Genomic DNA, 21,980 nt, shown 5'->3' on the forward strand with positions numbered 1-21,980 from the left:
TCTTGACAATTTACCCAAATTACAGTCACTGATTGCACCCCAAATCAGTGTCAGCTGCTTCCTACTTCCTTGGCTGTTGCTTTGATTTTGGCTGCAATCAGAGATTTGTCTCCACCTGCTTTATTAGCCCAAACGGTGGAGATTCTCTCACCGCTGTATCTGGTTGACAGATCGGTTCGCTGTCAGTCCACCAGACACCGAGCCGTGTTCAGGTCCGTCAAAGGGACTGTTTTAACACGTCGAGAATTCAAAGTGAGCACAGCTGAGTCCAACAACAAAATTTCACTTCTTCACAAGGAAATGCATTATGTTCGACAGTATGCATCAAACATTATGTTCGGAGAATAGCAGATTTTGTTGCCCTTCATTCCTTTGTCCTTTCCCCTGCTGAGGACTCACGGTCAGCTCTCAGCCGGTTGTGTAGAAATGTTGGAGGTTGAACCGTAATAATCCACCTGGGAGCAAACACACAGCTTGTCCGTGTTTCTGTACCGTCTTCTGTCAAATGATTTTTTTGTCTTATTTCATCTCCCTGTGGATCTGAGCATCACGTGCCAAAGGACTGGGCTGGTTTTTAACTTTTTCTTTCCTTTGTTTGTCTTTGAAAAGGAAGCTGTATATATGTATATTTGTTACTCACTGTTTGTGTACGACTTTACAGTTAATAAAAATGCTGAGTTATTTTTCAGAATGGAGTGTTGTTCTTTAAACTTGGGATTTTCAGGGGGAAAACTCTTGTACTTTTCCCTGCACTCCATTTGTCTCGTGAAACTGTCTGTTTAAGTGCAAGATTTTGCACTTAAACTTGCAATGAGAAAAAGGAAATTATCCTCACGCTCCCAAATGTAATTTTAATGCAACGTTTCATCACAACCAGGGTCTTCAGGTAAACCAACTTACAGCTATGGTCGCAACGTTGCAAATTGACTTGATTTCTGTTGAAACTGCAGCAAAAAAGGCAGTGAGCAACTTAGCAGGGAATGACTCAAAAATTAGCAAGAAATCAGTACAAAGTTTCAAGAAAATAACACAGAAAGTAGAAGTAAAAAAACAAACGTGGAAATTAAGCAACAATACAAGAAAAGAAAATATCCTGAAATTAAGTTATTAAATTTTAAATATTTTTTAACTAACCCTAACCCCAAGTCTTGGTCACAATATCCCTGTGTGTCTGCAGTGTACTGAAGCAGATTTTTTTTCATATGCTTAGTTTCTTATTTCTGTATTTATTGTTGTAATATTTTGTAAGATTAATGCACATTTTTAGACATTATGCACTTTTTTAATACATTTTTTGCACATATTTTTTTTATATTTCCATTTCTTTTTCTATCTTATGTCTTACAAGGACTCAGCCTTAACAAGTGGTATGTGCTTTTAACCGGTGAAGTACACGGGCGCCCCCCAAAATGTTTCCAAGTTTTCTTGCTAATTTTTGGGTCATTTCTTGTTAAGGTGCTCATTGCCTTTTTCCTGTATTCATTAAAGAAAACAAAGGAATCAACTCAGATTTCAAAGGGTCAGAGAGAGAGAGAGAGGGGGGGGGGAGAATCAGTAAAAATGAGCCTGATTGAGGCTAATTTTCATCTGTTGTCCTTGGCCAGATGTGAAAAGGTATCCTAAAAAAACTATTTAAAAAAAAAAACATGTTATACAGGCAGGAAATAAGTCAAATTGAACAGAGTAACATGATCACAGCAACATGAATTCAACACAGGACAGAGTGATTGCACACAAACAGGACAAACGTAAGGCAGTGAACACAAAAATGAAGATTATAAAGGGCAAAAGGACGAGACATGAACGCAGCGCAAAGCAGTGATCAGAGCAGCAGCTCAGACAGCCTCACACTGTGGACTCTGCCACAAAACTGCAAATACAGCCTGGATGTTTTTTTTTTTTTTTCTTAAATGCCTGCATGAGCCTGCTGCTCTCTGCAGGAAAAAAACAGTGAAGCTGCCTTACATCTACACTGGGCTCCTGAATGCTGCAGGCTGCAGGCGGGAAGCTGCATGCTGCATCCCAGATCCTGGATCCTGGAGGCTCTGGGCTTCCCAGTCCGGATGAGCATCACAGCATCACAAGAGGACGGAGCAGAGAGCTGGCAGGAAGCTGGTGCAGAGTTCAGGGCAGGTCACAGCTCCTCTGCCAGCTTTCTCCTCATGAAAAACAACTCCAGCACTCCATCACCAATATCAATGTAACTGAAAGGTGATTAAAACACAAACATATATTGCATAGGAATATTATGAGATACAAAAAAATACCATTAGGTACAGTAAAGCCAGTATAACCTCACTACTGACATGCACACATGCACACTTCAAGTCCCTTAAGTATTACAGAAATGTTGCTATTTATTCACCATTACGTAACTGCACTCATGTTAAATTATAATACTTGTTTATCATTGTTATGTATGTAATTGTATGTCATTATGCGGTGAACAAGTCAACCCACAGCAGTCACAGGATCCCAGTCTACCAACAGATTTCTACGTCTGATTCTGCCAATGGCACAAAACAACTCCGTGCTGCCTTCACTATCTGCTCGTAAACTGTCATGTTCGCATTTCAGACACGATAAAAAATATGACGTAGTATATTTCGTGTGCTTTTGGTTGACAACAGGGGCAAATGGAGTTAGTCTGAGGTGGTGATTGTTTCATTTTGGAAGCCGGTTATTCTGGAAAACGTGTCTATGAATTAAACTCGGCCAGTTGATAAGAATAAAAGAAATCGCGACAGCTTAAAGTTAACCAAACAGCGAGAAATTGAAACACAGTACACTGGTTAATTACAGAAAACGAAAAACAATAACATATAAGAGTATAACATATATTTTTAAGAATATATTGACGCGGCTTCCATACCCTATATATTGCTTTATGTTTTGGATGCACATTAATTTATCTTGTAAATAGCTTTGTAATGGCTGTCTTGATTTTTGATGCAGTCGCAAGATTCCCACCTACCGGGGTTTGCATGTGTCGTTGTAATGTCTCCCCTGTTGTTTTTACGACCTTGTTGGCTCATTGGTGTGCAAGCTCCTCACATAATTCCAACACTTCCGACTGTCCGTGAACGCAGCGGCAGGCTGACTGACTGACTGGCTCTGTGAAGATGGCGGACTGTATACGTGTTCCTCTGCTCTTGCTTTTGATGTGCATCTTGTCGTATGTGCATCCAATTCGAGGAGATAACGCTTATAACAACGTTATCATTAAACCGGGTGGTAATGCGGAAAACTTGCAGAACCAAGCCGGCGGTCCGGGAGCGGCTGCCGGGAACCCGGGACCCGCTGACAGGAGCCCGGTGGCCGGGGCCTCGCCGCCCCGGAGGCGCTCTGCCGGCTGGAAGTTAGCTGAGGAGGCGGTGTGCAGAGATGACCTGACCCGGCTGTGCCCGAAACACTCCTGGAACAACAACCTGGCTGTGCTGGAGTGTCTGCAGGATAAGAAAGAGGTAAAACACCGGGATGAGGTGGCGTGGTTCCCCGGCAGAGACGCACAGTGCTGGGTGTGCCTGCTGAGCCACAGAGCTAGCATCACGTTAGCTGCGCCCGTTAGCTTAGCAGCTAGCAGCTAGCCCCGCACGGAGAGAACGTCACGTTAAACTCTGCTCGATAATCTGGTGATTTGATGTGTCGCTGCTTACAAACCAAGACTACCTGCACGACAGAACACGTCCAAACACCTTTTTGGAGTCACAAGGATCAAATGTTCAATTCGGCATAAAGCAGTGCACCAAAGAGCCCGTAGCTTTCACAAAACTTTAAACTTTTAGATGATGTAGGTAGGTAGGTACTTTATTCATCCCGCAGGAAATTCACATTTTCTTCAGCAGTATCCATAGATTACAGATTAAGTAAATAAAAAAATAGAAATAAAGAATAAGATCTAAGTATAACAGAATAACCTAAGTACAACCCAGTGTGCAAAAAGCAATGTGCAACAAAAAAAAAAAAAAAAAACAGAAAAAAACGTGTGCATGGGTGTATAAAATGTGCATAGAGGTAGGTCAATGTGCAAATTTAGAAGAAATATACAGTATACACATGATAAATAGCAGTAAGCAATATAGACACTATGAACAAGGATTATAAAAAGATAGGAATATGAACAATTTCAACAGAAGTATGAACAGTTAAACAGCACTAAGCACTAAACTAAACAGCACCTAAATCAATACATAAAGTTTTTTTGTCGGTGAAATAAGTGTCACTTGGTGGGTCACTTCCATGCCGAATAAATCAGAAGTGCTTATTGTGTCAGGAGATGCTGTGATTACTTTCCCTGTGTGAGTGTTTTCCAGTCCACAGTCCCACATTAACATAAACCTGATATTTTCGGATGCACTTCAGTCTGTGAGTTCATCCTCATCCAACACGACGCAGACCAGTGCTCGCTAGCGGATAGCTGTAAAACTAACCGGATCATTGTCACCCAGTTTGTCCTAACAGTGCCTAAAAATTATTATTAAGCTCATAGTTTCTTTTTTTTTAATGCAGCCTTTTCGGTTGCATTAAATCACGACGAAAGACGAACAGCGTCAGCTCACATTATGGCAGTGAGCCTCACTGTTTGATAGCATTAGCTAGAGGTTAGCCCAGTTAGAAAGCATTGGGCCCTTTGATTGTTATTTGTGGATTTACTTTAATTTAATTTAATTGAAGTCATTCATTCTCTCCGTCAGACCTCGACAAGAAGTTGTGATGGTAGGTAGGTAGGTGGATACTTTATTCATCCCGCAGGAAATTCACATTTTGTTCAGCAGTATCCACAGATTACAGATTAAGTAAATAAAAAAATAGAAATAAAGAATAAGATCTAAGTATAACAGAATAAGAATAACCCAACAACAGAACAACAGAATAACCTAAGTACAACCCAGTGTGCAAAAAGCAATGTGCAAAAAAAACAAACAAAAAAAAAAAAACGTGTGCATGGGTGTATAAAATGTGCATAGAGGTAGGTCAATGTGCAAATTTAGAAGAAATATATAGTATACACATGATAAATAGCAGTAAGCAATATAAACACTATGAACAAGGATTATAAAAAGATAGGAATATGAACAATTTCAACAGAAGTAATAACAGTTAAACAGCAGTGGAAAATAACCTAACCTGAGGAACACACGCTCCGACCGAGGTTCAGAGTCAGTGTGAAACCATGAGACCAAGACCGTCGACAGAACCTGACGCCCGGTACTGGGAATTCAGGAACTGTCAGACTTGATCCAGCCTCATGGAATCACCCCTTCCCCTCCAGTCTTTGCGTGTTAGCTGATGTCGAAGTAACTGCAACTGCTGAGCTGCTGGTTGTTTAGGGCTGACTGTGTTTTATCAACCAGGTTCAAAATGTGCTTTAGCTTATAAAAAGGCAGGTAGAAACCAGATTTGAGTGAAATATTTTGTGCAAAGCCCAGCTGCAGCCACCTGGGACAAGTTGTGAGTGTGTGAGGGCCTCTGCAGCCTGGGGCCAGGAGAGTCTGGCAGCCACTGCTGATTAGTCACTGCTGGGTTAGTGGCTGTTGTCTTGGCATGTTGAGGCAATGCAATGATGTACAAATGATAAGGAACCCAATTCTTCCTTTCTTGACTCATTTTCAGTCTTAATTCATCGAGGCTGAAGCTGACTGAGAGCACAGTGTTGTGTTCTTGGACAGTCTGGGTGTGCAGCTGCTTTCACAAGGGACATTTTTGGTCCCGATGGACACAAGGGCTGCATGATATGGACAAAATTTCATACCCTGATCTTTGTGCCAAATATCTCAATGGCGATACGATATACAATATGATTATGGATTCACATGCGTTTGAAATTTTAAGTGCACAAAAGTGGAAATGAAGTATTCTTCCAAAAACATCATAATGACATCAAATGGACACAGAAAATGCAGTTACTTCACAAAGTATTTTATTGATCAGAACAGACCAATCACTGTCGTAGGCTGTATTCAAATGAAAATAAAGTTTTAAAAAAGCAAACTCAATATATCATTCAGTGTATTCAGGACACTGAGCAGCTTCCCAGCAGTTGTTGGCCTGTTTCATGCCTTGCTAAAAGGCACCTCAAAGGTAGTTGTTGAGGGATGAGGGAAGAAAAGAGGATTACCACCTCCACCAGTCCCACACAGTCAGATTTTCCTCAGGCTTGTGGCAAATATAATTTGTGTTGTTTGGGTCAGTGGCGTGTATCTCTGACCTTCAGGGCTGCTCCTCACAGGAGCGAGTGTCCGAGCGCATCCTGACAGATCGTCCAGGCACCTCGCCTGGTAGCTGGGTGGCATTTGACTCTAGTACTTAAGCCTATTAGGTGCTTTTCAAGAGAGGGCTACAGCAAACCAGGGGCTTTCCATAGGCTTACAGTCCTGAGCACACAGCCCTCAGTTTGTACCAATTATCAGCTTACACACCCTCACAAGACAGCGTCCCCTCTGGTGGGAAGTTTCCATGGAGGAGCCCAGCCTTCGTCCTCCCTACACTGAAACATAGATTAAGAGGAAAAGCCTCTTTGAATTGGAGAACAGTCCTAAAAGGTGGAGAGGAGTTGCAGGAGCTCAAAACACTGCTGTGTTCAGTCTTTCAGGAGAGCTGGACTTTGAAGTTTTCACATCTTTATGCTGGTGTGAAGTTGCCCAGACATCATGACTCTAGTTTTCTGTCTGTTTTTAGTTTCTCTTTGTTGGATTTTTCACAGTTTTCAGCTGTGAACTCAGTGACATTTTGTTTTTACAGTAAACCCTTTAGACAAGACTGCAGCTTTTTCCTTGTTGGTGGAGTTGGAATTCAGGAAGTCGGAGTAATCAGTGTCCATCATCAATTCTTGTGTTCCCACATTTTTTTTTTTTTTTTACCAGTTAGAAGCTGTAGTGTTTGCTGTATTTTTCGTGGGTTTCAGATGGGTCTTTTGTGTTTCCTCTGTCACAAGGTGCAGATGATGTCAAATGCTGTTTTGCATATTAGTGGAATTTGCTGTGCCAGGTTTCGGTTGTTGGCAAGTTTCATCACAGTCGCTGGGAGTTGTGAATCAAAATCATTTTTGAAGACATAAATATCACAAGGTGAAATTTCAGACAGTCACCGCTAGTGTTGTCACAATACCAAAATTATGACTTTGATACAATCAGCCTAAAATAATACTGAAAGTGAAATGCAACCATTACAAAAACCTAAAACATCAGGAAACGTGATGAAATTAGATATTAGCTGGCCGAACATGGAACTTGAAATTCTTCAGGGTTTTTGTTTGTTTGTTTGTTTGTTTTTGTCATGTGTTGATGCTATTCTCGTTGGAAAAATAAGGCTGCACTCTGAAAAGTTGTTCAGCATAGTGCTACTTGACCAAGTTGGCACCAGTTGCTGTTTCTTAGCCAATCAGAACAATGGTCCCGCCCACACAGACTGGCGATACACGTTACTGCTTCCTCTGCATAGCCAGTGACTGAGTCGTGTCATTAATGCCCTCTACTGGTCAAATTGCTGCACTGCACCAAATCTTAAACACATAAATAATATGTTTTCAGTTCCTTTTTAACTTTGGCTTTTAATGGAGAAGGCTCTGTCTGTCGCCAGATTTCCCCACGCTGGAAAGGCACACAGGGGACGGCATGTTCTAGCAGAAAGCTTGTGTCTCCTGTCTCTACGATCCAACATGGACACAGCGGGATGTCCAGTGAAGCCTGTCTGGGTTTGGGTGTGGTGTCCGGCGAGGCTCTTTGAACTGCCCAGCTGGCACTGCGCTGCTGCTTCTGGTGCGAGGGTAAAGATTACAGCCGCTTTTAGACAACCTAGCATTTTGTCTGTCTTGGGCCGGCTGCTGTCAGAGCCGCTGGTGTCTGTGGTTTTGTGTACGTGGTGTGGAGGGAGGAGGAGGCGGCTCGGGCGGCCTCCGCTCAGGGTTCACATCTTCAGTGTGTTCCGTTTCCTTCCGTTTTCGTGCAGCCGCTCCCTCCGTGTCTCTGCCTACCTGGCTTGTTGAAGATAATTGCCAATTAGGGCCTGGACGCCGCGTGCCTTTTCTTTCACACTGACGGGTGAAGGCAGACACTTGGCCAACATTCAGCGGGGGTGAGGAGCTGCTGACCCGGCCCGTGCTGCCGCCTGTAGCGCTGATCCTGAATGTCCCTGTGATGCCTTCAGGTGCTCCGTGGTTACGTGTTTACACCAAATACTGTCTGAGCGACTGGAGTGGAAAAACAGCTGATCTGAGCTCAGCCTGCCGGACGGCACCGAGCTCAGAATGAAGGCTTAAAGGAATCTCGTTTTGCTTTTACAGAAGGATTTAGAGCTTTGACTAATGATCGCTTTCATTGTCGATTAATCTATCAATTATTTTTTGATTTAGCACACAGTTAGTGACTGTCGATTGTTTGATCCCTCTTGACTTACATATTTTTATTTTTTTATTTTTGCATATTTTTATAATACTATTTTATTTTACTCCTTTTCCTTGTAATTGTGTCAACTATTTTTTTGGCTCATTGTACAGTAATATTTTACATATTTTCAGGTAATTGTTTATGCTTGTTTTTTTTTTTTTCCTGTTATTTTTTTTTCTAAGTAATTTTCGGTAATTTTCAGAACATTTTCTGGTAGTTGTCTAGTAACATCTTACTAATTTATTGCTAATTTTCAGGTAAAAACTGTATAAACACAAGAATTATGATTTCAGTTCAGCATCACGTATCTGACATTTATAAATACAGGCTAGTTTTCATTTTTAGTTATTTATTCTGATTTTCTGTTTTTTGAGTAAAGGTCCAGTAATTTTCTGCTAATTTGCTAGTTGCCTTTTTCACATGTTTTTGAGAGAAATCAGGTGAATTTGCTCAGGGTTTTGAAAGGTTAAGCAGGGCAGCTGTTTATTTTTTAATTTAACATAAAATAGGAGGGGAGATAAAATCTCGTCAGTCCTTATGTCTAATAATTTATCTCATTGACACATTGGTGTTGCATGAGATGCAGGAACTCGTGTGTGGTTGAGGTTTTGGCTGCAGGGAGCAGAGCTGAGGAGGTGGTGATGAGGATGAGGAGGATGATGATGATGATGATGAAGGCTGTGGAGGCCCTGACCACAGGCTGCTGTGCTCTCTGCTGCTGGCAGACGCTTCACTTCAGATGAGTGGCTTCATGACTCACAAGGTGTTGGAAATGGTCGGCTTCCCCCTGCAGCCGGTCTCACTCTACCGCTCTTTCACACACACACACACACTCTCACATACACACACACACTCACACACTTCTCGGACAAACAGGCGAGAGTTAATTGTTTTATTTTAAAAACCTGAGGTTTTGACAGATGAGTGATAGCGTAGGAAAGACGGCGATGGTGCTGTTTTTATTTTCTTCTGTTTCAGTCAGAAAACAAACAGCGAGTTTGATCTACATGCACGTCCACTGTCACGTTTACACACAGCAAACCCAACAGAAAGAGTGGAATCACTGGATAACTGGCCACACGAAGCTATCACGGTGTTTTACCCACGACATGTATCACGAGACATATGCAGTATATTATAAGATAATCAGCTATGATACTTTACAATATCTGACAGAACAGTTCCATTTAAAATAGTTAAAAAGGCAGGAACAAATGTGCATCTGTGCAAATCAGGTTGAAAACTCAAATCTATTCTTGGCACAGGTGTATCGATAAATGTCTTATAAGAGGAAGTATCGCAAATATATTGAATTATTGATTTATTGTTTCATCTCTACTTAATACAGCACAGGCCTGGGCCATATAACTAAAACTATTATCATGATAAAATTAATCACCTCAGTTGATATTAAAAACTATTTCAGGATATCTAAAATGATTATTATGTCACAGTTAAAGGCTACTGTTTGCAAGATAAATATTTCAGACTTCTGACATTTAATCATTTTTTAAATTTATGTTGGAGAAAAATATATTGTGATAATTGTTATTTTTTCGAGATTATTGGTTATCGAGGTCATCGGTAATGGATGTAGGGGGCCAATATTTGCCAACATTTGTAGCAAAATTTACAGTATCAGAAATGCCTGCACAAACATGGCATCTTCAAACATTTAATTAACATTGTTGGTAACGAAAAAAAATGCAAAAAAAAAAATACAAAAAATTACCAGAATATAAAAAACCCCTGATAATTCGAAATAAAATTACAAAAATAGACGTAAAAATTATTAAAATAAATATATTTAAACGTCAGATCAGTGATGTTGGATTAGCCTAAATGCTGTAAAGTGAAAGGTGCCTGCTGTAAGCACAAAAATTCAGTAGAGCTGAAAAGACAACTGTCCCCCTTCTATCCATCAAACTACAACTTAGTGTTTTTCTGTCTTTTTGTAAAACTAAATGAAATACAAATCCAGTGAAAAGGGAAATGAAAAGTGTAATCATTATCAGAAGCCTTGCCCTGCTCGTCCCCCTCGTGTTGTTCCTGCTCCCTTTCAGACAGAGAGGCGCCGTCTGAGTGGTTTTTCTTATCGGCCATCATGTAATCAAAATAACAATACAGATTATTATTGAAAATTCTGAATATCGGCGCCAGTAATCGTCCGGAGCTGATAATTCATCAATCCCTCGTGGAAGCCGTGTATTAGAAAGCTGCTGTTTGGACGGAGAAGAGATTAGGCTTCTACTTGCACCGGATCAACCAGCTAAGAAAAAAAAAAAATCAACGTTTTTTTCTTTTTAAAGCATTAAGAACTCCTTCCAGCCTCAGAAAACAAGTGACATCACAGGTTTAGTCAGTAGTTGGAGCGCTGGTTTGCTGCTGGACCTCGACTGTAACCCTCCTCCTCCTCCTCGGTCCTCCACCGTGAACTCCACCCCTCACACTGTTTACTGTGTGTGTGAAGAGCATTGTGACACTTCACTGTAAAATACACTTTAAATAACACACACACACACACACACACACACACACACACACACATGCAGACAGCCTATTCCCAGCCTGCACTGTGGCTGCCATGTTGTAAACAGTCAGAAACTATGAGGCCATCTGCAGAATTGTGACTTCACACACACATACAGACACACACTCTTGCTCTCTGTCACACACACACCACACACACAGGCCTGCATAAGGACTACACTGTGAATTTGGGGTGGGCGGGGGGGGCGTGGAGGCATGAAGTCGCCTCAGGTCAGTGCAACACGACAGGAAAACAAACCCGGCCGCAGTGTTTTACCAGGCAGACTTTTTTTTTTTTTTTTTTTTTGGAGTCTGATTCTCTCCTGAACATCTGTCTGGCCGCCCTGATATTCAACACGGCCGCTCGCTCTTTTGGATCTATCGGCCAGTTCAGCCCACAGACGAAGGAGTAACTCTCCTGCTGTCACCTCATGAGGAGTGAGAGCAAAATGAACTCCCTTTGAGGGTGACTGGCACATTCTCACCACATCCACACTGCTTGTTCAGTGAAGTGATGATAGGGGAAATTTGCACTGACTCATCGCAATTGCCTCTAGATCTTTTATTGTTTGTTTGTTTTTATTGTTTGTTTGTTTCTCTGATGAATTGCAGGTGCATGTGTATGTCAGGACAGCAGCTTGAACAAGGCAGGAGGACAGTTTAATTTTACAAATGCCAGATTCCAATGGCAAATTATTTCTTATTTCTTCTTATAGTTCTGTGGTTTGCAATAAAAGTATGGCCCTGTCCCAGTTCATTAAACTGCACCACTGGATCAGATGTGGATGGACCCAACAACCAGGTTTATCACCTGAACAGGAAAGCAGAGCGTCCCTTTGCTTTTTGTAGGGCTGGGACGATAAGTTTATCTCCTGATTCCATGCTGTCATGATTAAATATGTGTTGTGAGTCTACAAGTATTAGTATTGTGATTCATTATTTTGAAATGGCTGCCATGGGGGTTCACATCATCACACACGAATCAAATGTGGCTCATTGAATCCACAAGAGTCTCAGCTTTCCAGTCAAAGCCAACTGATGCAGCTCCAAGACTGTTTAGGCCCCAGTCTGCACACACACACCATTTTACAACAGGCCACAAGAACACATGTGGACTGCAGGCTTTGGGGCCCAAACTGCATGGGATTAGCAGAAGGTGGGCGTCTCTGCAAAGGGGAGAGCCGTGGCTGCCCAGAGAACCCATTTTCATTCACACAGCTGGAGGTCAGAGGTCAAGGGACCTGCTGGAAACAGACATGCCAGATTTTCCCTCACCAGTTTAGTTGCTTACAACTTAGCATGACGTGCTTTGTACCAATGGATTCCTTTGGTGGTCTACTTCCTAGGTGATACCAGTGTCTTTACTTAAAATCAACCAATTGCAAATTACCCCACCTGCTGCTTCTGGGGTCTGGCAAGTTGTGTTGACTCGGGAGCCTTGGCAGTACAGCAATGACAGTATGGGCCTGTCACGTGGGTCATGGTGAGGCTGAAATCGGAGGAACATGATCACCAACATGCATACTTGTGTTCTGGCAGCAAAAGTGGGATTTCAGGTTGGTTGACAAATCACAGATTTTTGCAAGAGACAATGTTCCCCAGCCAGCAACGCCTCCCGACGGCGTACAGAGCCGAAACCTGCAGGACAGCAGTGACACGGCTCGCTGCACCCATCAGATTTGACAGTGACAGGAATGTGACTTTGCTTGCTTTTATCTTCCATTCAGCCAGTAGAATCAGCAGATATAGGTCAACTCCGATAAGTATGAAGGGAAGGATCGACTTCATATCTTTTAGTTTTAATTTTCGGTTTAGTTTTAGTGTTAGTCATCTCTTGAAATATGTTTTTGTTTTGGTGAGATGTTAGTCAGTTATTTATTTTACGTTCCTCTTAGCCAAGTTTTAGTCAGAAGTACTTAATAATTTTAGTCACGTTAGTCCAGTGGCAGCTGTTCTCAAAATACTGTTGCATTTTCTGAGCTTCCCTGTTCCTTGTCTTATTGTCCTGGTCGCTCCCCTTGTTTATATTAAGGTGCAGCATTTGCACTTTACTGATATTTTATAAGTGAGCACCGTTTTTAAGACTGTATTTACTTTACATCTGAAACAATACAAAGGCTAAACAGTGCCATTGGTATGTCAACATTAAAGCTCATAATTAAACATTAGGGCCTGCTCTCCTCTGAACTGATGTGACCGCTGGAACTTCAATGCATCACAGGCGACTTTTACACCAAAGATGAGTGGAAACTTCCAGAGCCTTGCAAGAGAAAGTCGACACGTTTGGTTTTCACTGTGGTGAAACTGGCCAGTTTCACACTGATGAGACTGGAGGAAACAGCGTATCGTTTCCATAGCAACGACTCTTTATTTTAGTGTTGCTGCCTGTAGCTGGATAGCTTGTAGTGCAGCTCCATGCTGCCTTCACAGGAGCAGCACATCAGAGAATCATCTTTAAAATTTCACCAACACGGCGGTTCCTGTGTCAGACTCAGGAAAATGAGGGGAAAATTCATGTTAATGTGACTGTATCAGTCCTCTTCTGATGTTTTCATGTCAGTATCTTTTGTTGGCCCGGGTAAATTATTTTTAATGAAAATTCATTTTGAATTTGGTTTCACAGAGCAACTTGTTAACATCATTGTCATGAAAAAAAGAACATCGATGACTCTTTTTCACCCAAAAAAACATTTTCAGAAATATCCACATGTGGCCTTGGTGACACTCTTCAAGGCGCGTGCGTGCGTGCGTGCGTGCGTGCGTGCGTGCGTGCGTGTGTGTGTGCGCGTGTGCGTGTGTGTGTGTGTGTGTGTGTGTGTGTGTGTGTGCATGTGTGCGTGTGTGTGTGTGTGTTACACTCTGCTCTGAGCCCTTCAGTTGTCTAACCTCTCCTCCTCCTCTTCTTCTTCTCCTCCTCCAGGAAACAGAGATCGCCGCCGACTGCAACCATGTAAGTGTCTCTTCCCCCGCCATCTCACCCTGATGCTCTATTTCCCAGCATGCACCCTGTCTGCTCTAAGGGTCTCTCTGATGTGCAAGGAAACTTCCTAGTTAGCGAACACTTTTAGGAAGTACGGACTGTCTCACTGCAGCATCAAACACAGGACACATCCCGGTTCAGTTCCTTGATTTGGTGAAATTTAAAGGTAACATCAAGTGATAAAATTATAAGCAGTGAAACATCTTTTTCTAAAAAGTGTAATTTGTTCATAACTGAGATGAAATTGATTGATTGACACTAAAAAGCTTCAGTTTGAGAGTGAAACGATGGCTTTAGCAAATTCAAAGATGCACACATTCTGAATAAGGTATTTTTACTTTCAATTGTCTATTTTGTCAAGTGTGTGATTTTCATATTGTTTTTCTATTCTGTTTTTATTTTTTAAGAAAAGGTTGGAAAGGTGTAATAGCTATGAACTCCATGTTTTAGGCAAGACATCCGTGTTTCAGTTTGTTTTGCTACCAGTGGAAATGATGCTATGTTTGACAAAGACTTGAGGCATAGAGGTTTTTTTTTTGTTTTGTTTTGTTTTTAAATTTTATTTAGTTGATTTTTACTTGATTAAAACCACTGGAGCCTGTTGTCACTCCACACAGTTGATGTCCAGCTTCTCAGCACATAAACATGGAGGTTGGCCAAAAAGACAGTCAGCCCAAAAACCTTTGTCCCTGGCTGCTCTCTGCATGCCTTTAGACCGTTTTTTTTTTTTTTTTTTTTTTTTTTGTCTCTGTTATCTGTCTATCTGTGTAGCAGCGACTCACTCACTGTAACTTCCTTATGAGAAGATAAACCTGCTGCGGACAGTGTTGAAATCTTGTGGTTTCAATCTTCACGGTCTGCAGCTCTCTCCGCTTGGTGCTGAGCCAGGCGGAGACGCGGGGCCCGGCAGGAAAAACAGGCTCACACAGCTCAGTATGAATATAGATATATAAAAAGACATTTTTAATTGTCTTTTTTTAGTGTGTTATCATATTAGCCACGTTCATGAAGAATTTTATAATGCGGGCAGTTATAAAGAGAAATGGTGACGTGTGAATCTGTCTGACCCACATGTTTTCTGTGTCTTCTCTCCTCCAGCTGCTGTGGAACTACAAGCTGAACCTGACCACCGACCCCAAGTTCGAGTCTGTCGCCGTGGAAGTCTGCAAGTCCACCATCGCTGAGGTCAGTCGCTAACAGGAAGCAGGAAGCAGCGCCGCTCTGAACGCCGGCTCTGTCTGAGAAAAACTGTTTGGAAAAAGCCGGTGGAATTTCTCTTTTTGATGGAAGTTGTGGTGCTGTTTTGACCCGTTCTGTTGTGGGCTGTCATTTCTACGCTGTGACATTAATTTTCTGTACAAGTGGCCATGCAGATCATTCTGTCGTTCAGTTCAGCGAGTTTCTAAAACGAGCACGTCATGGTGACTGCTCCGCATTAGCGTAAAGCAGAAGTCAAGCCTACTTTAAACAAAGAAGCGTCCGACGTGGTTCACCGCCTCTCAAACCTCATTAACAAACTTCTAAACTTAACAGTAAAGATGAACTTTATTGTCTTATATGGAAAGAGAACAGACAGTTGCACTGCACCACCAAATTCATTGAGAGCCATTCATTAAAAGAATGCAATGTGCTAAAAACACCAGTTTATCAATGTTGCAATAGCAATATGAAATACAAAATTCTAAAATATAAAACGCGCAAAAATCTTACTAGCAGTTTTAGATGTAAAATAGATGTAAAGATTGAGATTCAGACGCTACATGGCCTGTTTCTTGGCTCTGCTATTTTCAGTAACAGATGTCTGTTTATTTGAAATAAGAGTTTCCAAACAGGCTTCCATGTTTTTCCAGTTTGAGAACCAGCGAGCGCCTGGCCAATCAGCTGCTGCCCTCAGTCTGTGGCACATGAAACCGAACTACAGTTCGTCCAGAGTTTAAAGTAAACCTGGGAAGACATTCTACCGTGTTTTGAAAATTTGGGAAATATGACTGTTGATGTTTCAGGGAGGCAGAACTCTGGTCAGTCATTTTAGGGACACGGGCATGGATGCGAGTACAGTCGACCACAAAGTCCAGCGTGTTTGATTAGTGTGAACTGGGACCATTTTACAACAGGCCACAAGAACACATGTGGACTGCAGGCTTTGTGGCCCAAACTGCATGGGATTAGCAGAAGGTGGGCGTGTCTGCAAAGGGGAGAGCCGTGGCTGCTCAGAGAACCCATTTTCATTCACACAGCTGGAGGTCAGAGGTCAAGGGACCCGCTGGAAACAGCCATGCTAGTTTTTCCCTCGCCAAAATTTAGCTGAACTTTGAAGCAGCATTTTGCCTCCTTGCCGACAACTTAGCATGACTTGCTTGGTACCAATGCATTCCTTAGACCGTCTAGTTTCATATGGTAACAATAGCTTTACTTTAAATCAGTAAAAAAAAGTAAAAAAAAAAAGAGAATCGCAGTAGTTAAGTGAATCAGTCTTTCCCTCACTGCCTAGTTTTTAGGATCTGTCAAACTGTGTTGACTTGGCAGTACAGCAGTGACAGTATGGGCCCGTCACGTTGGTCATGGTGAGGCCAAATGGGAAGAGCGTGATCACCAACATGCATACTTGTGTTCTGGCAGCAGAAGTGGGATTTCAGGTTGGTTGACAAATCACAGATTTTTGCAAGAGACAATGTTCCCCAGCCAGCAACGCCTCCCGACGGCGTACAGAGCAGAAACCTGCAGGACAGCAGTGACATGGCTCACTGCAAGAGAACACGTGTGGACTGCAGGGTTTGTGGCCCAAACTGCATGGGATTAGCAGAAGGTGGGCGTGTCTGCAGAGGGGACATCTGGAGGTCAGAGGTCAAGAGACCCCGCTGAAAATGGCGATGCTAGTTTTTACCTTTACCTAAGTTTGAAGCAATATTTATCCACCTTACCAAGTGATTCGGTATGTTGATCTGAGCGTGGATCAACATACCGTGGCCGAGTCCAGCAGTCATACCTAATATGAAAGCGCTCTTACTCTCTCCTGTTACCTCCGTGGCAAACGGGGACAAAGCTTACTCCCAGAGGGAATCATCCCAACTGGCTGGCTAATTCAGTGGCTCCCCACTTGGTCAGATACATTTCAGAAGGTCACATGATAAAAAAATCCCAGCCTCCCCATCCAATTAAACAAAACAGTTTTTTTTTTTTTTCTTCTAATAACTGCTTGAAGTGAACGTGTCCCGGCTCCTCATGCATTGGCTCTGTGGATTCTTATTCTTGTTCCTCTCACCAAACTCTTCCACCGACCTGCTAGTTTGTTGTTAACACACACCCCCCCACACACACACACACACACACACACTCTCTCTACAGCATCATTACAGAAAACTCCAGGCTGACAGACAGATTCCCACTGCTCTGGCTGCTGCTCCTAACAGAGTTTGGAGAAATCACACCAGGTCAAATCTGTCAGGAAACTGGATGAACAGAAAATGCAGCGCTGAGAGTCAACGCCAAAACACACACAACCTCCCATCTGTATTTTACCCTGTTTTCAGCTTTCAGAAGCATGTGGAGCAAATTTCATCATTAATATTCACATATCGGTTGACTTTGACACAATTCACTGAATTCACATTTCAGTTTAACTTGTAGGAGCTGTTGACCTCCCAAACACATAATCATCCATGCCTCTTACACACACACACACACACACACACACACACACACACACACACACATTTTAATAACAACTTTATGATGGAAGGTGTCATCTTTGAGCCGTTTCCTTTTCATATGAATCAGAATCAGAAATTCGAGGGGAATTGGGGTTGCAGTAGCTCAAACTCTCAAGAGAATATATTGTAGGCGTAAGCGAAACTCTAAGAAATAGAAAAAGAAGTATACAAATATGTGCCTCAGAAATTTGTTTAAAAAAAAAAATGTGTGTACACAATGAATAAATAAGTACATTAATCCTACAAAAATAAAGTGTCATACTTAAACTATGTACCAGTTAAACCAGTGATACAGATTTTTTTTTTTATTTAGGAATCTGTTTGAGAAACCACAGTGGTCAGTATTATGATTAAATATTTATGTTTTGGCATTGCTGGTCCTCCTCAGATTAAAGAGTGTGCGGCGGAGGAGCGAGGGAAGGGCTACCTGGTCTCCTGCCTGGTGGATCACCGCGGCAACATCAGCGAGTACCAGTGCAACCAGTACATCACCAAGATGACCAGCATCATCTTCAGCGACTACCGGCTCATCTGCGGCTTCATGGATAAATGCCGCGACGACATCAACACGCTGCACTGCGGCAGCATCAGCACCGGAGAGAAGGTGAGCCGACGGGGGGAAAAAAACAAAAACAAAAAAAAAAAAACCATTCACACTGAAATCAGAAAGTGTCACCAGATGCCTTTACTTGCACACTTTCTCATGAACTAAACCTGATATCCTCTAGACCTGGAATTTCATGTCGTTGGAAATTTGGAGACAACATTCATGTTGGCCAGAGGATGAATGGTTGGCTAGAGCGTAGATGATGATCCTTGTCAACTTGGGTGGCTCCATCTCCTCTCCCTTTAGCGCCACCAGCAGGGCATCCGTGTTAGAAATTGTTCAGATGAACAGAGGTTTGGTTGATTGGATAAACTCGGTGTGGAAGTCGATGGATGGATGGACTTTATTGATTACAAACTGGGAAATTCTTGTGTTACAGCAGCAGGTTGTCCAGACATTTATATCAGCTGACAAGAGTTTTTGTTCATCTCTTGTATCTTCATATAAAGCATTTAATTTTATTGTAAAACACTTCAAGATATATCCTTTTTATGAAAGCTGATGTATAAAGTTTGTTATAGTGATTACACAATAATGGTAACAGTGATAATGATAATAATGATAACATGATTCAGGTCAGAGGTTGTTGCGTGTTGCCTGTTGCCAGGCAGGTTAGACTTGTACCGGATTGAAATGACAGAAGCCATTGTTATAATAATAATTACAGTTACCGCACCTTCCTCAGTAATCATAATACGGTTTTAACAGGGTGTTAGTCTGACTGTCTTAACCACAGGAAGTTAGTAATGACACACTCAGATCTCTATATTTATTTGGCCATGAAAACAGTTGAACTTGTGTCTCTCTTGATTTGAAATGTTTGTTTTTCTGAAAGCTCACAGCTGTTGCAGGTGACAACATGTCAGTAATTCGCGTAGCGTCCTGTGCTGCGTGAAGTTTATCGTCTCCAGCAGCAGAGTCATGCCGCTCTGTGTCAAGGTGTTCTGAAAGCACGTCAACACAAACAACAGATTACCAAAGATTACAAAAAAAAAAATGTGACACCGTGTTCTGACACTTTAATCTGACTCGGAGACGATGGTGGCTGATCTCACTCTGTCAGATAAAAAAAAAAAAAGTTAATCCAGAGTAAATCCATGTAAACCTGCCCTGCTTTGTTCTTATCAGAATCTCTCTCAGGCTGTTCCTCCTTTACAGAGAGAGTTTATAACATCAAAACCAAATGTAACCCATAACATCATAGTAAAAGATAAAAACACAAAGCGTTCCTTGAGCAGCTAACACAGGTTTAGCACATCATCCTGCAGCCATTTGATCGTAAAACCTGCACCAAGTCAACCCTACAACCTGGATAAAGCCTTTAATCAACTTAAAGCTCAGGATACACCACTGTCCTCATTTTACCCAGAATTCACAGCCAGCTGGAGTGTGTGCCAGTCTGCAGACTCCATTGCAGTGTGTGTGTGTGGACTGTCGGCACAGAAAATAGAAAGGTGTGCGAGGGTTCAGACTCTAATCTCTTCCCTCCACATGCGATTTCACCACGATGATATCAAAACAGGTTTAATTGTTACGAGCGGCGTGCAGATTAATCAGCAGGATGAATGTGAATGAATCCGTTCAGTAGTCGTCTGTGGGTTTTGTGGTGGAGTCTTTTTTTTTTTTTTTTTCTTTCCAGCTGTGAGGGTTCAGGTCAGGGTGTCGTGCTGTTTGTTTCTTGTAAACTTGTGACCCTGTAAAGCCCTTTGAGACTGCAAACAGTGATTTTAATGTTCTAAATAAACCTGAGCTTGAACTTTATTTTTTAGACATCACTAAAAATCTGCAGAATCAGTCAGTTAGTGAAATATGGCCAGTCTTTCCACAAGCAGCCACCATAAAGTCGTCGATATCTTAATCCCCCTACAGCCGACTGATAAGTTTCAGTTGGAAAATTAGTTTTCTTTTTTCTGTTTTTTTTTTTTTTTTTCTTTAATCACATAATGTGCGTTATAGTATCACAGTAAAACATCAGATGTGGCCTATTTCTGCTGAGACGCAACTTTATCATGATCACAGCAACAAATAGCAACATGAGGTCATTGACAGAACAAGACACACACACACACACACACACACACACACACACACACACACACACACACGCTGCTGCCTGTAGTATTTATATAATATTTCTATAATAATTCAGAGGCGTCCCTGCTGTTGAATATGTGCGTGCCATATGTTGCTGTAAGGAAAAAAATCCTTAGGAAATACTAAAATGAATGAATTTTGAATAAATGAATGTTAATTCTGGTCTGTTTAGGCTTGTTTACATCGCTGAATGTTTACAAAATAAAGGATAAAGGCTTCATTTAACTCGAGGGATGTGGAACCTTTTTTTATCTCAGTGAATCTAGCAATAGGCAATATTAAAATACTTGTGACTGACAAATAAATGTGGAATAAGCTCATAATTTGATGGTTGTTACTTCATCAATAATAAAATGTGGAATAAGCCCGTAACTCAGTGAGTTAGTCTGAACTGTCCTCACTTAAATCGACCCTCAGCGATATTGCACAGTGCAGCTGTGCAGCGGAGAAAAAGAAAGTTGTGTATTAAAACAAAAACCGGCCTTAATCTCATTGAACCAAGCCTATAGTACGCTATATTTGCAGTTTGATTGGTTGAACCTTTGTATAAGTGCAATACAAAACTTTCTCAGTTTTCTTTTGATATTTTAAATAAATTAATCTAAATAAATTTTCTTAATGTCTTCTCAGAGACGCACAGTAAATGTAAAGGTGGATCCTCGGGCCTCAGTTTGCACAGGAATTCAAATTATCCAGCAATTAATCTGGAATCAATCTGTCCTAATTAATTGTATTGATTTTTTTTAAATGCTCAGATATGTTTTTACAACTCGGTTGCCTCTGACTGTTTGTGCTGTGATTATTATTGAGGTGGTCTGTGCAGACAGACCTGCCAGAGTCCACACACGTCCCATCCTGCTGTGTGTTTAATAAGCCGTCACCGCTGCCTCCTCTCACTGGAGAAACCTCAGCGGGTCTCCTCAGAGTTCAGCTCCTCCGGAAAGAGAGAGAACACAAGTTTGACAGCAGATTGTCGCCGAGCAGAGCAAATCGATGCTCCGCTGCCGAGCCCGGCTTAAACCTCTTAAGCCCGTTAGTTCCGGTCTTGGTATGGGAAGTCACGTCCGTACAATTAAAAGTGTGAGCTAATTATTTTTTCGTCAGCGGGAGACGAGTCAGTTTCATTATCAGGAATTTTCCACGGCGGCTTATTGCAGCATGCTGTCGCCGCTTGGTGTGACAGATTAGACCGAGCAGTGTCTGAGCTAAATATAGAGCCAGCACTGTCCCTGCCTTCTCCAAAATCACTCCAACACAGAACATCTGACGCCCGCTCGCACCGCGTGACGGACAACATGCAAATAAAAGTCACTGTGGAATACAATCAGTCAGCTGTTCGGAGGCTTTTGCTGTCAAGGCAATATTTTAGAAGATATAATCATCTGTTTTAAGATATTTGGCACATCAGTGTTACATAATGAACAAAAGCCTTCAGTTCCCACACTGCCAAGTCTTTAATATGTAGGTTTCTCTGGCACAATGAACACTTATGTTTTAATACATATTTTGCTTAGGCTTCAAATACGTAAATGCTTGTAGAAAGCATTTGTGCAAAGCAGACACAATATTTTTTTACATAATAATAAAATAATAATAACAATGATGATAATATTAATAATTGCTCTGAGTCATCCTTTTTTCATTTTTTACAAAGTTTTTCAAATGACTAACAATTG

At 41.7% G+C, this 21,980-nt stretch overlaps 1 protein-coding gene across 3 annotated transcripts in view; it reads left to right on the plus strand.

The window, feature by feature from the left end:
- The first annotated feature begins 3,066 nt into the window (after positions 1–3,066).
- Positions 3,067–21,980, plus strand: part of glg1a (golgi glycoprotein 1a) — a 51,734-nt gene continuing 32,820 nt past the window's right edge. For 2 of the 3 annotated variants that reach the window (XR_003928331.1, XR_003928332.1), the window contains exons 1-4: positions 3,123–3,464; positions 13,834–13,863; positions 14,992–15,078; positions 17,992–18,207. Coding sequence is in view for 1 of the 3 variants with exons in the window: in XM_030053175.1 (XP_029909035.1) it covers positions 3,123–3,464; positions 13,834–13,863; positions 14,992–15,078; positions 17,992–18,207 (675 nt within the window). In the remaining 2 variants the exon portion in view is untranslated. Of the gene's footprint in view, positions 3,465–13,833; positions 13,864–14,991; positions 15,079–17,991; positions 18,208–21,980 lie in introns of all 3 variants that reach the window. The other variant, XM_030053175.1, reaches the window with a different exon arrangement.

The sequence above is a fragment of the Myripristis murdjan genome, chromosome 6 (genome assembly GCF_902150065.1).
Source record: "Myripristis murdjan chromosome 6, fMyrMur1.1, whole genome shotgun sequence".
Classification (NCBI taxonomy): Eukaryota; Metazoa; Chordata; class Actinopteri; order Holocentriformes; family Holocentridae; genus Myripristis; species Myripristis murdjan.